The following is a 16,066-nucleotide window of genomic DNA, read 5'->3' as shown; positions in this document are numbered from 1 at the left end:
ACGGTGGCTCAGTGGTTAACATTAATGCCTCAGCGTCAGGGACCCTGGTTTAATTCCACTCTCGGTCAAGTCTGACATCCACTGCTCTGCTTTAACAATCCTCTTTGCTGCTTCTTCAAAAAGTTCAATCAAGTTACTGAGACATGATTTCCCATGGACAAAGCCACGTTGACTGTTCCAAAATAAGTCATTTTCTTTCCAAATACAGATAAAATCTGTTCCTCAGGATCCCCTCCAACATCTGTCCACCATTGATGTCATGTTCACCAGTCTATAGTTCCCTGGCTTTTCCTTACCACCTTTTTTAAATAACGGCAACACATTAGCCAATCTCCCCAGTCTTCCAGCACCTCACCAGTGGCTATTGATGACACAAATATCTCAGCAAGGGGCCCAATCACTTCCCTAGTTTCCCAAAGTTCTAGGCTACACCTGATCAGATCTTGGGCATTTTTCAAGATGTCACTATTTATTTCCCCAGGTTCTGTAGTTCCGTTTCCTTCTCCACAGTGAGAACAGCTGCCAAATACTTATGTCTCACAAACTTGATTGTGTTTTTTGAGGAAGTAACCAAAAAGATTAATGAGAGCACAGCAGTAGTCATTGTTTACTTAGACTTTACTAAAGCCTTTGACAAGGTTCTGCACGGTAGAATTAGTAAAGTTAGATCACTTGGATTCAGGGTGAGCTTGCCAACTCAATACAAAATTGATTGAATGGCAGGAAACAGTGATGTTGGAGGTTTATTTCTCGGCCTGGAGGCCAATGGTGTTTCACAGAAATCAGTGAGTCCTCATTTGTCATTTATATAAATGATTTAGTTAAGAACATAAAAGACATGGTTAGTAACGGTTTGCGGATAACACCAAAATTGGTGGTATAGTAAAGAACAGTGAAGAACCTTATCTAAGATTACAAAGAGATCTTGATCAATTGGGTCAATAGGTTAAGGAGTGACAGGTTGAATTTAATTTGGATAAATGTGAGGTATTGCAGTTTGGTAAACAAACAAGGGCAGAATTTATTAAAACTACTGCCTTGGGCAGTTGTGTAAAACAGAGAGACCTAGGGGTTCAGGCACATTATTCTTTCAAGTTTGCATCGTGAATAGGTATGGTGGTTAAGGAGACATTTCGTACACTTACCTCCATTGCTAAACCTTTGATTATAGGAGTTGGGACGTTATACTGAGGTTGCAGAGAATATTGGTAAGGTCTCTTCTGGAATACCGTGTCTAGTTCTGGTCGCCCCATTATAGGAAGGATGTTATTAAGCTGGAGAGGGTTCCATGGCCAGGAATGGAGGGTTTGAGTTATAAGAAGAGGTTAGATAGGCTGGGACTTTTTCACTGGAGCAGATGTGGTTATGGGGTGACCTTATAAAATTACGGAGGGGATAGATAAGGTGAATGGCAGATGTCATTTCCCGAGGGTTGAGGAATTTCATGACGAGGGGACATATTTTTAAGGTGAGAGGACTAAGATTAAAAAAAAAAGGGTGTTTTCTTTTAAAGACACACACACACACTGATTCATGTGTGGAATGAACTGCTCAAGGAAGTGGTGGATGTGAGTACAGTTACAAGTGGGCCAACTGTAGGCAGGTGGAATTAGTTTAGTTTGGAATTATGGTCAGCATGGACTAGGGGGTCCAAGGAGTCAGTTTTTCGTGCTACAGGACTCTGACAGGAGAATTGAAAATGGTCCGGCCATACACAAAAAGGAATGAAAGAATAAGCACAGTAACGACAGCTCAATGTGTTTAATCTTTGCGTTGGGAAAGCTTTTACAATTGATAATCTGGTAGACGGATTATCACTTGGACAAATGTCAATTAGAAAAGCTAATATGCATTTGCAAAGGGCAAATAGTATTTAACAGACTTGACTTTTTAAATTAGTTAACAGGAAAGTTGATGAGAGTAATGTGGTTGTATGTATAAGTGGTCTTTCAAAATGTTTTCTGACAGGCCAGTTAAGTTAAAAGTCTTGGAATAAAAGCAACAGTGACAACATGGAGATAACGCGGGGTCAGTGACAGGAGTCCGAGTAGTGGTGAATGATTGATTGATTGTTTTTCAGATTGGAGGACGGCACATGGTGAGCTTGCGCAATATTAGGACTACCACTTTAGTTGATTTGAATTACTGATCTGAACTTGGATATTTAGGGTGAAATTTCAAAATTTATGAAGTAAAATTATGAAGTTTAAAATGTACAAAAATTGAAGGTATTGTGAACTATAATGAGCATAGCGACAGACTCCAAGAGGATGTAAAGCAGGCTCATAGAATGGATAGTCAGTAACAGATGAGATTTAAGGCAAAGAACTGTGAAACAATATATTTTGCTTGGAAGAATGAAGTGAGGTAATGTAAATCAAATAATACAATTATAAAGGGAGTGCATGAGACTTTCAAATGACTTGATAAGGTCCCAACTAAGTGATTAGCACGCAAAATTGAAATGCATGGGACTGGGGTTAGTGCACTGACATGGACAGAGAAACTGGCAGACAGGAAACAAACAGTAGGAATAAACTGTTATTTTTCCAAGTGGCACTACAAGGATCAATGTTTGGACCCTAACTATTCACAATATATATTAGTCATTTAGATGAGGGAACTAAGTAAAATACCCCAGTTTGCAGGAGGTACAGAGCTGGATGGGATGGTAAGCTGTGAAAAGGATGCAGAGATGCTTTAGTGTGATTTGAACAATGTGAGTGGGAGAGAAAAGGCATGGCAGATGATAGACAAATGTGAAAATTATCCAAGTTGGTAACAAAAACAAAGGCAAAATAATCTGGAGAGCAATCAAATCAGGAAAGGGGGAGGTTCAACAAGAACAGAGTATCCTTGTACAATAGTCACTGAAAGTAAGCATGCAGGTGGAGTAGGCTGTGAAGGCAACAAATAATACGTTAGCTTCAAGTATAGGAGTAGAATGTTTTGTTACAATTGTACATGGCCTTGGTGAAACAACATCGAGAATATTATGTTCAGTTTATCTGAATAAAGATGTTCTGGCTATGGAGGGAGTGCCACAAAGCTTGACCATCTTCATTCGTAGGACTGACACATGAAGACAGACTGAATTGAGTCACTGAAACTTAGAAGAATGAAGGGAGATCTTATAGAAACACATGAAATTCTACCTGGGTGAAACTAGATAAATGCAAGGAAAACATTCTTGATGATCAGGGAGTCCAGAGCCAGGGGTCACAGTCTAAAGATAAGGGGTAGGCCATTTAGGGCTGAGATGAGGAAAACTTTCTTTACCCAGAGAGCGGTGATGCTGGAATGCTCTGCCAGAGAGAGTTTGAAACCAAAACATGGAAGGAGTTAAGATAGTTGTTAGGTTTAAAGGGATCAAAGAGCATGGGGAGAAAGTGGGTATGAGTACTGAGGTGGATGATCAGCCATGGTCATACTGAATGGGAAAGCAAGCTGAAAGAGCAGTTCAGCCTGCTCCTATTTTCCATGTTTATGAAACTGAGAAATCCAAGGATGTGTGTGCCCAAATCACTGAAGGGGGAAGGCCACGTTGAAAAAATAATTAACATGGCACATGAAATCTTGGGCCTTATAAATAGAGTAACATTGTTCAAAAGCAAGAACGTTATGGCTAAACTACATGAAAGATTGACTCAGCCTCAACTGGAGCAGTAAGTGTAACAAACCATTCGAGGTAGCAACAGAGTTGAGAATCATAGAACACCAACTTAAGGTGAATGGCAAAATAATAATGGAGGATGTTGATGCATTTACAGCCATCAAAAAATTGGATGTTGTCCCAAAAAGAAACTATTGTAGGCCAAAAGGGAAGTGGTAGAGACTGATGAGCAGAGACACAATGGGCTGAATGGCATCCTACTGTACAGTAGCCATCATGGATATTGATTTTTCAACAAAGAAACATTAGTCTTAAGTTGATTTTTTTTTCTACTTTCAGTTAAGTAGTTAAAGGGGAATAATGGTTGGCAAAACAACCTTTGTTCAATTTGTAAAAAAAAACACGTTACTTGAAGTCCGAGTTTATAAGTTTAATATCCAACTGCCAGTTCAGATAACATATAACAAATGTTCCATCTCCCTGGCATAAAACAATGGCTATATCTAAAAAAAAATGAATCACTCTTTCTAAAGTTAAATTGTACAGATTAAACAACTTTCATATTTTTGTTCTGCTGCATTTGAGCCATTTTTATGTTGTATCTTAAAGACTGCTGTTTTTGCAAAATGTTCTGTTTTTTTCATGCAATACAAGGACAACAATACAGCTTGCCATATTATCTAGTCATTAGAATGGAATTCAATGTATGTAGCTTATCTTAATAAATTCATAATTGTGGTGTCTGACCAGGAGAACCTTGAACTTTATATGTTTAGCAACTGATGTCTACATGACAGATTGTCCAGAGAAGGAAATGGAAGCTATCCATAAAGGTTCCAGGACAAGCTTTAGGGTTAACTGTGCAAGAGGAAAATCAATCTGCTGATAAAAACACTGGAATACCATAATCCACATTCCATTTTATAACTTAGGATGGAGGTAACAAACTAAAGGCCTTAACCTCACATTAACATTCACAAACAAAGATCTTTGCACAACATTATGTTTATAATCATTATCTGAAGAAATATTCTGGAAAGATAATTTAGCTCAGACTTATCTTGAACTTGTTTTGATGCATTTCAATTAAGTAACAAGTCAGCTGCCAAAAATGCTTCTTGTACAAATGGACTATAGCAATGTTCTTGGAGTTTTACGAACATAAATTAATTAAAAATTTATTATACTTGGTGACAAATTGTATCTAATAGTTCAGCAAGGAAAGCAAAGCAAGCCTCTGGAACCGTACTTAAATGTTCTCTATTATAAGCACACCATTCCCTGATAGTGGACATAATTATATTTTGTAAAAGATAATGATAAGGATTTTGAAGTTTGGTATAAACAGAATTCATTTTTCACATACACACTTTAATATAATTCTGATCATGGACAGTGCTTAAAAGTAAAATGTTTAAAATGTATAGTGCTCCAAATTCACCATTCTTGAAATGACAACCTCCTAAACCAGAATTATTTGCATCATAATACCTTATAGTTCACTTGTCTCGGTTTTGAAAGGAAAAATCAACATCAACACAAATCAGTGTAAACACACCATGGAGAAAAAGGCAGTAAAATTCACCATTTTTGTGCTAGTTTCACCCCAGATGTGTAAAGAATCTCGTCAATATTGATGTCATCATCAATGGCATTTGTAATAATCATTGGTAACTGTTCAGGAATTCCTCAGAGCAGATATTTTATCAGTCACATTATTACCCACCTCTGGAGCAGGTGAGACTTGAAACTGGGCGTCATGGCTCAGAGGTAGAGACACCACCACTGCACTACAAGGACCCAAAGTTACTTAGTCAGAGTCTGGTCTTCTACTCAGGGTTTTTAGTTATTTTTATACTGAGTTTTAGATCCTAAGCAACCTGTTCAGAGATTTTCTTACACACTTCTTGAGCAGATGGAAGTGGTAAGGACATTAACACTGTGCCACAAGAGCCCTCTAAATCCATATGTTGGGTTTTTTTTAAATCACCTTGCTCAGAGATATTATTACACATCTTTTGAGCAGGTGAGATTGAGCATAGCCTCTGGCCCAATGGTAGGACATCTACCCCTGTACCACGAGATCCCTGTCCTAGGCCCTACCATCTTCAGCTATTTCATCAATCACCTTATGATGGAAGGAAGGTCAAAAATGGAGACTTTTGTTGATGATTTCACAACATTCAACACCATTTACAACTCATTAGATACTAAAGAAGTTGGTATCCAAGTCTGGCAAGAACTGGACAACATTCAGGCTTGTATTGATAAGTGTTAAGTACTTTTGCACCACATATACACTAGGTATTAAGCATCTCCAACAAGAGAGATCAAACCGTCACCCTTGATATTCATGAAGAATCTATCAGCTATCAACATCTTTTCATTGGTGAGCCAGATAAATACTTTGATCTAAAGAACAGGCCAAGGGCTAAGGAGTCTGCACCTCAAATCTTATATCCTTAAAGCCTATTCGCTTTCTACAAGGCACAAGGCAGTTGTATGATTGAAAACTCTCTATTAACCTGGATGAGTGCAACTCCAACTACATTCAAGAAACACAGCAACATCCAGAATTAAGCAGCTATTTGACTCATGTTTTATTTCAAAATCTTCAATATTCATTTCCTCCACCACTGACAGAGTGGCAGCAGTGTGCACTATTTACAAAAGCTCCTAAAACAACACCTGTCAAACCAGCCAATGCACCACCGAAAGAGACAAGAGTAACAAACAAGAACAGCACTACTTCCAAGATACCCTCCAAGCCACACACAATTCTGATTTTGGAACCATATTGACAGTGAAGGACCAGCAATGGATCAAGATCCTGGAATGACCTCCCTGACAGTACTGTCCTGTGTCTGTAGCCTGTCCAGCGTAACAGCCCTCAGAGCTCTTCACTCTTCAAATTACCCGCTCTCTGGAAGCCTATTGTGGTGGCTGGACTTATGAAATATTAACCACATTGTAAAGTAAGATGCATTACATAGGAAATTCTCTGAATGTACTTACTTGTAAATTAATTTCAGCTTCATAAAAAGTTAGACATGCACAGTAGTGCCGATCTGAGTCGATATCTGTCAGAACCACCACAAAGTATGTCGGCTGCTTTCGTTCAGTGGACAGCTGCCAGCCACCAGGTTGACAAAACTAGAATTAAAAACAAATAATGAACACAGTTGGACACAATTTTGTTTCTCAAATGTTTTGAAATATTTGAGACATTGGCTTATGAAATTGTATACGCGACTTGTCAGTGCTACAACAGTGAAACTACCAATATTGATTAAACTGCATTTTTAATTTTGTAACACAATTGCAAAACTCTGGAAATCTGAATTTAAAACAGAAGTAATTCAAAATACTTAACAGATCAGGCAAGGGAGAGTCAGAGTCAATAAGCCATGCTGACGTTCTTTGATCAGAACTGGAAAAGCGTTCAAGGTCTGACTATCATAGACCTGAAATATTGGGTGACATTATTCAGGGAATGGCAGTCTCAGTTTGCCACTCCAAACCTGCCTTTTTGTTTTATAGAAGGGAAACTGTGTACGGTGGTTCAATTTTCTATTTTCAAGTGCAGAAACATTTCCAGAAATTATAGAATTTTGAAAGATAACCACTACCTTTAACAGTCTGGGACAAAGCTCATTGAAGTACTAGATTAAACCTCCCGAACCAAATTTCACTTTTTTACTGAGATCATATTTCTCAGTCTCTCAAGCCCCATGGTCACCTAATATTTCTGGGACAATTTGTCTCTTCTTTCATGTACAGCAATCAGTTTAATTTTTCTGCCATTTCACTGCTCTTTACCATAACATCTCCTATCCCCACCTTAATGGGCCGAATTTTACCTAGCTTCATTTTTTTCAATACCTAACAGCTCTTGCAATCAGCCTTTTGCTTCTCATGAATTACATTCATATTCTCTTTTCCTTTCTTAGTCTGTTTCTTTAACCTCCTTTGCTGAAGTCTAAACTGATCCCGGTCCTCAGAGTTACCAGTTTTTTTTTGATGATGATCGATAATAGATTGATGGGACAGAATTGGCTGAGTTACATCTGTAATGTTTTTTGTGGACAGGACATGCCTGGCCAACTTTCCACATTAACAGGTGGATGCTGGTGTTGTCACTATTATGGGACAGCTTAGCTGGAGAATGTGGCTAGTCCTGGAACATGTCTTCAGTACTATTATCAGAATGCCACAACCATGTCTCCAGTGCATTAGTCTGGGTCTCTGGATTTTAAGTCCAGTGACAGTATCATGATACCATCACTTCCCCTCAACTTAATACCATTTTTGAAGAGAAAATACAATCTAATAAACACTGCTGGCAAAGGTTCATCTCATTTCTTTCAGCTCTGTACTGTCTAATCTAGAGAAAAAAATCTAAACTGATTGTTATATGGAATTACTTAAAAATATTCAAATATTACAATGAGTTCATGCATTGGCATATTTCACTAAGGAATGGTCAGTTCCAGGATAAAATCAGAGCTCCTCAACATGTTCCTTATTTTTTCCTAAGCAGTGTATTCTCCATGAAACCAATGTTCAGAGCTGCCAGAGGAACTGATAGAGGTCTGTACAACTACAACATTTAAAAGACATTTGGATAGGTACATGGATATGAAAAGGATTGGAGGGACACGGGCAAACAAGCAAATTGGACTAGTTCTTAGGACACCTGATTAGTATGGATGAGTTGAGTTCAAGGGTCTGTTTCTGTGCTATATCACTATGTCGACAACAGACTAACTCTTTGTGTCTCTTAATACAAGCAGCAATTAAGGACATAATATTAAAATATGAAGCTTACAAAGCCATTATGCTTTAGGATAGGTTGCTTAATTTAAGGTGAAATAGAGCAGAAGTTCACCTGACCCACTCCAATGTTGTTCAATAAAAAGTGGAGTTGTTTGGTTATTGTGGGGTCAATGACATCCAACAAAATATTCACGTGTAAATTGCAACAGTATTTAGACTTTTAGTTTATAAGTCTCAGAGATATTAGAAACGTCAAACTTTATAAAGAATTATACATTAAACTGCCTCAGGAAGAGATGGGAAGGCATGACTATGAATGAAGCAGGCAAGAAGCAGAAAAATATGTGATGCAAGAGCCTCAACCCTTGCAATTATCTACCAAATTTAAGGTCCTCACTTGTGTCGATGAATGCAAAGTCAGCAGAGAAATGGCAAGCGTGCACACAGTAAGGTATTATTTGGTACGTGAGAAGGAACGGTGTGGTAATCGGAGATGGTACAGTTGCAGACATGACCACAGATTCAGAAATCCATATAACCTACCTAGTACCATAGTATTATCTGTTCAAGATTAGATAGGAATTTGGAGAAGGGAGGGGTAAATTCAGTTCTTGTATGTACTAATGACTTTGGGAGGATTAGAAAAAGGCTATGCTTAGACAGCATGAGGAGCTAGGCACCAAACTGAAGAACAGAATCTCGAGAGTAATAATCTCTAGGTCATCTGAGCCAAGTGCCAACTCACAGTAGGCATATAGGTTAGTCACGTGAGTTCATAGCTCAAAGACTGCCATGGGAGAAGTGGGTTCCAGTTCACAAGAAACAGGCAAGCAAAGTGAACACCACGTAATTGGGCTGATCTTCATGTGAAACATGCTGACACCACTGTTTAGCAAACCACATAACTAGGAAAGCAGAGAGAACTTTACATTAAGCAATTGTGGCAAAGGATCAAGCTTGGGTAGATATAGCAAATCCAGAACAGGAAAATAGTAACAATGGTCAGAAAAAGACAAGAGGAGGTTCAAGATTTTTAAAAAATACTAAAACTCTATACCTGAATGTGCACAGAAATTATAACCAAGTAAGCTAATTGATAGGACACAATGAAGTAAAGAAATATGAACTGATAACAATTACAGACACTTGGCTGTGTAATGACAAGAATCAGGTTCTGATTATTGAGAAGTATGTTAAAGGTATTTAAGAAGGAAAACTAAGTAAACGTGGAGGGGTAGCCCTGTTCATCAAGAATAGCATTGTGTGACACTTAAAAAATGACCATGGCTTCAATGATCAGAATACTACATTAATTGGGGGGGGGGGGGGGGGGGGGGGGGAAGAGAGGAGGAGGATATACAGGGGAAAGGAGTCACCAATGGTCTGGTCTGGTCTACAAGCCCCCCTCAACAGTAATCGCAATGTGGGATAAAGTATGCAAGTAGCAGTAGTGTTTTTGATGAGGGTACAGCAATAATCATTGATGATTTTAATCAATGCATAAATGAGAAAAATCAGGTTGGCACTGGTAGTTTAGAATGAAGTTGAGGAAATGCATTCATAACTTCCGACTGCAACATATTCTTCAAACAACCAGAAAATAGTTTTTTTACTTGACTTGTGTTTTGTGAAGTGTGACAAGATTAATAAACAACCTCAGAAGAAAAGCAATTTTAAATTTAAATAAGGATTGTAAGCTTAAGTAAGGTAAATTAAGTGGAGACAGAAGAAAACTGTTTACAATGATTAATGGGAGTTATTAATGGGGATATTTCAGCACATATTCCTGCTATAAAGAAATATCCTATAGGCAGACCCACAATCCAAGGTTAACTAAACTAATTTAAGGGAAAATAAAATATAACGAAACAGGGCATTCTGTGCTGCAGTATAGCTTCCCAATTTCTAGGCTGTAGTCTGGGTTCACATCCCATTTAGCATGGGTGCATTATACTATGTCCAAATCAGTTTGATTGAAAAGTACATCAAACTAGGGAATACAAAGTATGGCAAAGAATGACCAAAAAATAGGAAAGGAAGCTTGCTTGAGAAATAAATTGGTTAGCAATAATTTATACACATATTTAGAATGGAAATTAGTAAATAGAGAGTTAGTCTCTCGAAAGAGTGAGACTGGACAGTCAAGATCAGCTCAGGCTTGGAGGGCAAAAGGGCTAGTTCCTGGGCTGTAAATTTTCTTTGTTCTTTATAATAATGTGTTCAGGCAATTTTGCCTTTAGTTGTTTGTTACAGTTAGAATATGAAATCTTGAGTATTCCTTTCAGTCAGTCATTCGAATATAGGGTCTATAACAAGCAAAGAGTCTAGCGGGATTATGGGCCAAATGCTAGTAAATGGGACCAGGTTAATTTAGGATATCTGGGTCAGCATGGATGAGTTGGACCAAAGGGTCTGTTTTCATGCTGTACAGATGTATGACTCCAAGAATGTAAAACAAAATACTCAGTTTTGCTGCATGTTTACACTACAAAAAAAAATCAGCTTATAAAACTTCATTTGAACACAAATGCAGGGGGCCAAGATATCTGATTCCTTTATCTATTGGCTGAGGAAAGCTAATTTGCCTGTCAGCTGTTGCTGATTAAAAATAAGTAAATGACGTTAAGGAAAAATAGAAGATTGTTGTTACGATTCTCATGTGTTGTAATGACATGCCACAGTAGTTTTCCTTGCAAAATTCTCTCATATCCACTTCAGCTCATCTGCAACCACACTTTGACATCTCTTATCCAACTAGGTCTAAGTTAAACCTTATGTGCTGCACTCCACTTTGACCTTTCGAAGATTTCTGTGCAGCTTTCCAGATCTGATTAAATGGCCATTTTTTTCTGGACATCATTATTTTCAGAGTTCTTTTGGCTCCTACAATTTCAAATCAATCTTCATTTGTCTTATGGTTTGCAAATGAATTTTTTTTTAGCATGTGCCTTAATATCCACATTTGCAAGATGTCTGTTTTCTTCTGTAATTCTTTACTTATTGTTCAGATTCTGAGGCACAGAGTGTATCACCTTATGATTTTATTCCTTGTTACAAAGTTGAGTTTATTTTCCTTCAATCTTCACTAAATTACTTGCAGTTATCTCTATTCTTCTTCCAACTTTTACATCACATCTGCCATCTTCCATTAATTTGTTCTAAATAGATAACATTATCGATTTGTTCAAATGTAACACTAGCCACATTCAGTTTCACTCTACTTTCTTCAAGTGTATTCCTTCAAACTTGCAGGTTTGAGCATTCATCCTTATCTTAAGCATCTACCTTTTATTTGATCTAAGGTACTTTGTCAGGTCTGTTCTGATTTTGCAAGTAATGTTATATGCATAAAAAAATGTCGATAATATATCAAAATTGTACAATGATGTAAAGTCAGGGAGTTCTCAAGATACAAGAGGTAGACAATGGTTGAAACATGATGCTAGCAGGGGTAGAAAATATGTTCAAATTGATGATTACAAGAAAAGCTCCAGGCATACATGAAGCAACAAACATCTAATAGTCCTTAGAGAAATGGAACTAGAAGTGACAACAAAAATTTTATCAAATATATACCTAAGGATCTTTTCCAAATAACTTGAGACATTCATTACTCAATGTTACCTTCGAAATCTAAAAGTATTAAGAGCATTTCAGGACCATAAGCTGAATAAGTTGTGTCATTTAAATGATTTTGAAAAGCATAATAGAAATAACAGCACATTTAAAGCTGAGATTGATGAAACACAGTCCAGGTTTAGATTTGGAATAGGAACAGGATGGAATACTTAATCAAAGAATAATCTTTGATAAATGTAACAAGAACATTGGTACATGCTTCACAGACAGACTGAAAGGCATATCATGTTTATCACCAAATATAAATAGAGGCGTTGCTGAAATGTGATACTGAACATGAAGATGTGATATTTACTGCCAGCCTATTAAGACCAAATAACACACATCAGCCTAGAAGCAAGACAATCAGACATTTTTCAACTGAAGAAAGGATTATGAAAAAGCTGCATGCCAAAATTATTCAATTCTTTCACATAGAAACTAATAATATGAAGAAAAATAATGCGTGCGTCCCAGACTCTCTCTATGGAAGAAACAGAAGGCCAAGAATAATGGATCAACTAAAGTCAACATAGCTGACACATTAACTACCAGGCAAATTCCATCGAGCAGAAACGACAAATTACACTTTAAAAAACACTACTTTAATGCAACACCATGGAAGTGCTGTGTTTGGATGTATCACCTTTTCAGTGGCATGTTAAATCGAGACCCAATGTGTCCTTCGACGCAAATGATGTAATGGCACTCTTTAAAGAAAAACAAAAGTTTTCCTACTATTCCTGATACCAAACATGCATTCATCAACCAACTGAAATAAATTATTTGTCCAGTAATCACACTGACATGGATGGTATAATTAAGCTTTGCAGAATTTGATCCAAATATTTCCCTGCATTACACTTGAAAATATTTCACGGGCTTTGCACCACTTCAAAACATCTTGCCTGCATGAAAGGTGCAATATCCATCTGAGTTTTCTTTACCAATAATCAAATCACAGGTAGGAAAGGAGTTACCTTTTGTCTGCAATATACTGCTTTCAATTACAAACTGTTCTTTAATTACCGATTGATCTTTAGGGTATTTCCCACTAAAGTGGATATGTAAAATCAATGGAACAAAGAACTAAAACCATCCTTGACGTCAACGTTGTCCATACATTCAGTTTTTATCCATTGATCTAGATTTTTCAAGAGTAACAGTGAGGCTAATGATACAACTGTTTCTATATAGCGAACACAATTTCTTACATTTACAGGTCACCATAAAAACCATTATTGTCCAATTTACCCTGCTCCTCCATGAGTTACATTACACTGACAACTGGACATGGTGTCACATCCATGAAGGAAGGCAAGACTTATGCAATTCAAGGTAAGGCTCGGGTAATGTTGTAGTACAGAGAGACCTAGAAGTTCAGATAAATAATTCTTTAAAATTTGCATCACGCATAGTGGTTAAGAAGGCATTTAGCATGCTTGCCATCATTGCTCAGACCTTTGAATATAGGAGTTGAGACACTTATGTTAAGATTGTACAGAATCTTGGTAAGGCCTCTTCTGGAGTACTGGGTCCAGTTCTAGCCTCCCTGTTAACAGGAAGGATATTATTAAACTAGAGAGGGCTCAGAAGAGACTGACCAGAACGGTGTTGGGAATGGAGAGTAGAGTTATAAGGAGAGGCTGGATAGGCTGGGACTTCTTTCACTGGAGCATACGAGGTAAAGAGGTGACCTTATAGAAGTTTATAAAATAATGAGTGGTATAAATAAGGTGAATGACAAGTGTTGTTTCTCTTGAATGGGGGATTTCAAGACTACTTTTAAGGTAAGAGCAGAAAGTTTTTTTTTAACACAGTGATTTGTGTGTGGAATGAACTTCCAGAGGAAGTAGTGGACGTGGATACAGCTACAACACTTAAAAAAATATTTAGGTAAGGACCTGAATAAGAAATGTTTGGAGGAGTATGGGCCAAGGGCAGGCAGTGGGACTAGTTTATTTTGGAAATATGGTCAGCATGGACTGGTTAGACTGAAGTGTCTGCTTCCGTGCCGTATGACTCCAGGATTCCATGATATAAAGTTGTGGCACTTATGAGATAACCAAGAAACATAATGCAAACTTATTAGGGCTTGTCCATTCAGTTGAAAGGAAATGTGTAACCATTTGTGAATATCTGATTACAATCATAATCTTTCTGCAGAAGACCCACTATGTTGTTAGGGTTTAATTCCTTGGATTTTTACTTTGTATCACTGAAGAGAAAGAAGTGATATATTTCCATCTCAGGATGGTGAGTGATTTGGAGAAGAACTTGAAATTAGTAATATATCAATGAATCTTTTTACATGTCATTAAATATTCAAACTTAGATTTCCTGATTCATATCCTGCATGTCTCCGCAACCTAATTGGTTGTGGCTGCCAAGCTGTTTAACTGCCTGGTAATCAGCAATTCTAGTGTAAAAACCCATAGTAATTCTGAAAGCATAAAACAGTGCTACTCATTCACCACTAACTGCAAAATACAGGACTTTATCTCCAGCCAGGAAATCACAAAAACTGTAGCATTGTTAGATTCTTCCAATAACAGAATATGAAGGTGTTCTGAATCATCCTGGTTTTGAGAGATACATGTATTTACAGCAGACAAATTTTGGAGAGCAAACATTAGTGTTAACCATTCAGTTCTTTGTGGTTTTTCCATTTGAGAAGATCCTAATAGCCATCAACTCAGCATCCAATTTCACCTCTACGCTTTGATTTTATTAACTTATTTTTCTAATTAACCCGTCCAGAGATGTTATTACACAACTGTGAAGCAGATGGAACTGAACCCAGGCTTTTCAATCCGGGGTAGTGACACTAAAATTTTCTTGAGTTTCCATGTCTACCAGAATACGCCGACAGATGTAAATTTGAGGTATTATCTAATTAGTAATTCCATTTTGCTCCATCAGTTGGAAGATTTATAGTTGTCATTTTCTTTGCCTGTCTGTCATACTTTTCAAATGGACACCATGCTAGCCTACATAGGAAATAGCAGCTAGAATAGACTGCATGAATGGCAAGAATATTTGGTCATTCAATACAACTGCAACAAATCTTTCTTTCAACTCTGTTTTCCCTCCTTTTCCCAATCATGTCTCTATGTCCTGAGACACCAGAATTCTCTGTACCTCAACCTTAAATATATTCAACAAAAAGCATCCATAACCAGGGAATGAAGAATTCCAAACTTCACAACCCTTTGAGTAAATGGATTTCTACACGTCGTAGCCCAAAGTTATAGATCTCCTATGGTCACTTCTGATTGTCAATATCTCACAAATTACCTTTCGAATCTCACCCAGCACTCTGGAATCAGAACCATCTCTCCAGGAGATGCGTGAGACCAGTTTGCTGTCTCAGTCATAAATTACAGTAAGGTTATCTTGTTTGAGGAAGCGATGTTATGCATGTCTTCGTTAAGAATCAGACAGCAAAATTATTAATTTGTTGGTCTTCATCTCCTGTCTTAAGGCGATTTACTATTTTTGGATATTTCTTCTCTGAATGACCAGCCACTGCTTTACCGCAGAGTATTTTGCTATTTCATTTCACATCTGTGCTTTGATTTTATAGATCCCTCTTTGCCTTATCCAAATTTCTAAACATATTCCTAACCTTTCCTCGTATTAATACCAGTGAGCCCCTTGATCTTTCTCTCTTCAGAATCTTTAGAGCAGTCTGCTGACTTAATCCATTTTTGGTTGCTAATACATTTACCGTGACATTGATTAAGATGGTTTGCTGGTTTGGAAATATATTTAGCCTGAATGTGGAGCATCATTCCTTTAAAGAAACACTATGAAATTTTATTATTGCATAATTGTCACCCTTCAAAATGATGTGCCTTCCATTCCTTCTACATTATCTGGCTAAGCAACTAACATTAGTCCAAGTGAGTATTTGGCACTTTTGCAATATACTTGGTCACAATTCAGTCCATTTAAATAGTTCAGAGCCAGAGGTGATAATTGTTTCCAAATTATAACTAACCTATCCTCACATATCATTGCAATTTTTACATGGCATTGTCTCATTCTTTTCAGCAT

General features: G+C 37.4%; 1 protein-coding gene across 1 annotated transcript in view; it reads right to left on the bottom strand.

Annotated features, from left to right (window-relative positions):
* Nucleotides 1–16,066, bottom strand: part of sbf2 (SET binding factor 2) — a 551,470-nt gene that overhangs the window by 317,112 nt on the left and 218,292 nt on the right. The window contains exon 3 of the mRNA XM_060838903.1: nucleotides 6,629–6,766. Within this exon, the coding sequence (XP_060694886.1) occupies nucleotides 6,629–6,766 (138 nt within the window). The remainder of the gene's footprint in view (nucleotides 1–6,628; nucleotides 6,767–16,066) is intronic.

The sequence above is a fragment of the Hemiscyllium ocellatum genome, chromosome 18 (assembly GCF_020745735.1).
Source record: "Hemiscyllium ocellatum isolate sHemOce1 chromosome 18, sHemOce1.pat.X.cur, whole genome shotgun sequence".
Taxonomy (NCBI): domain Eukaryota; kingdom Metazoa; phylum Chordata; class Chondrichthyes; order Orectolobiformes; family Hemiscylliidae; genus Hemiscyllium; species Hemiscyllium ocellatum.
The sequence above is the reverse complement of the archived record's forward strand: the minus strand, read 5'-3'. Positions and strand labels throughout refer to the sequence as shown.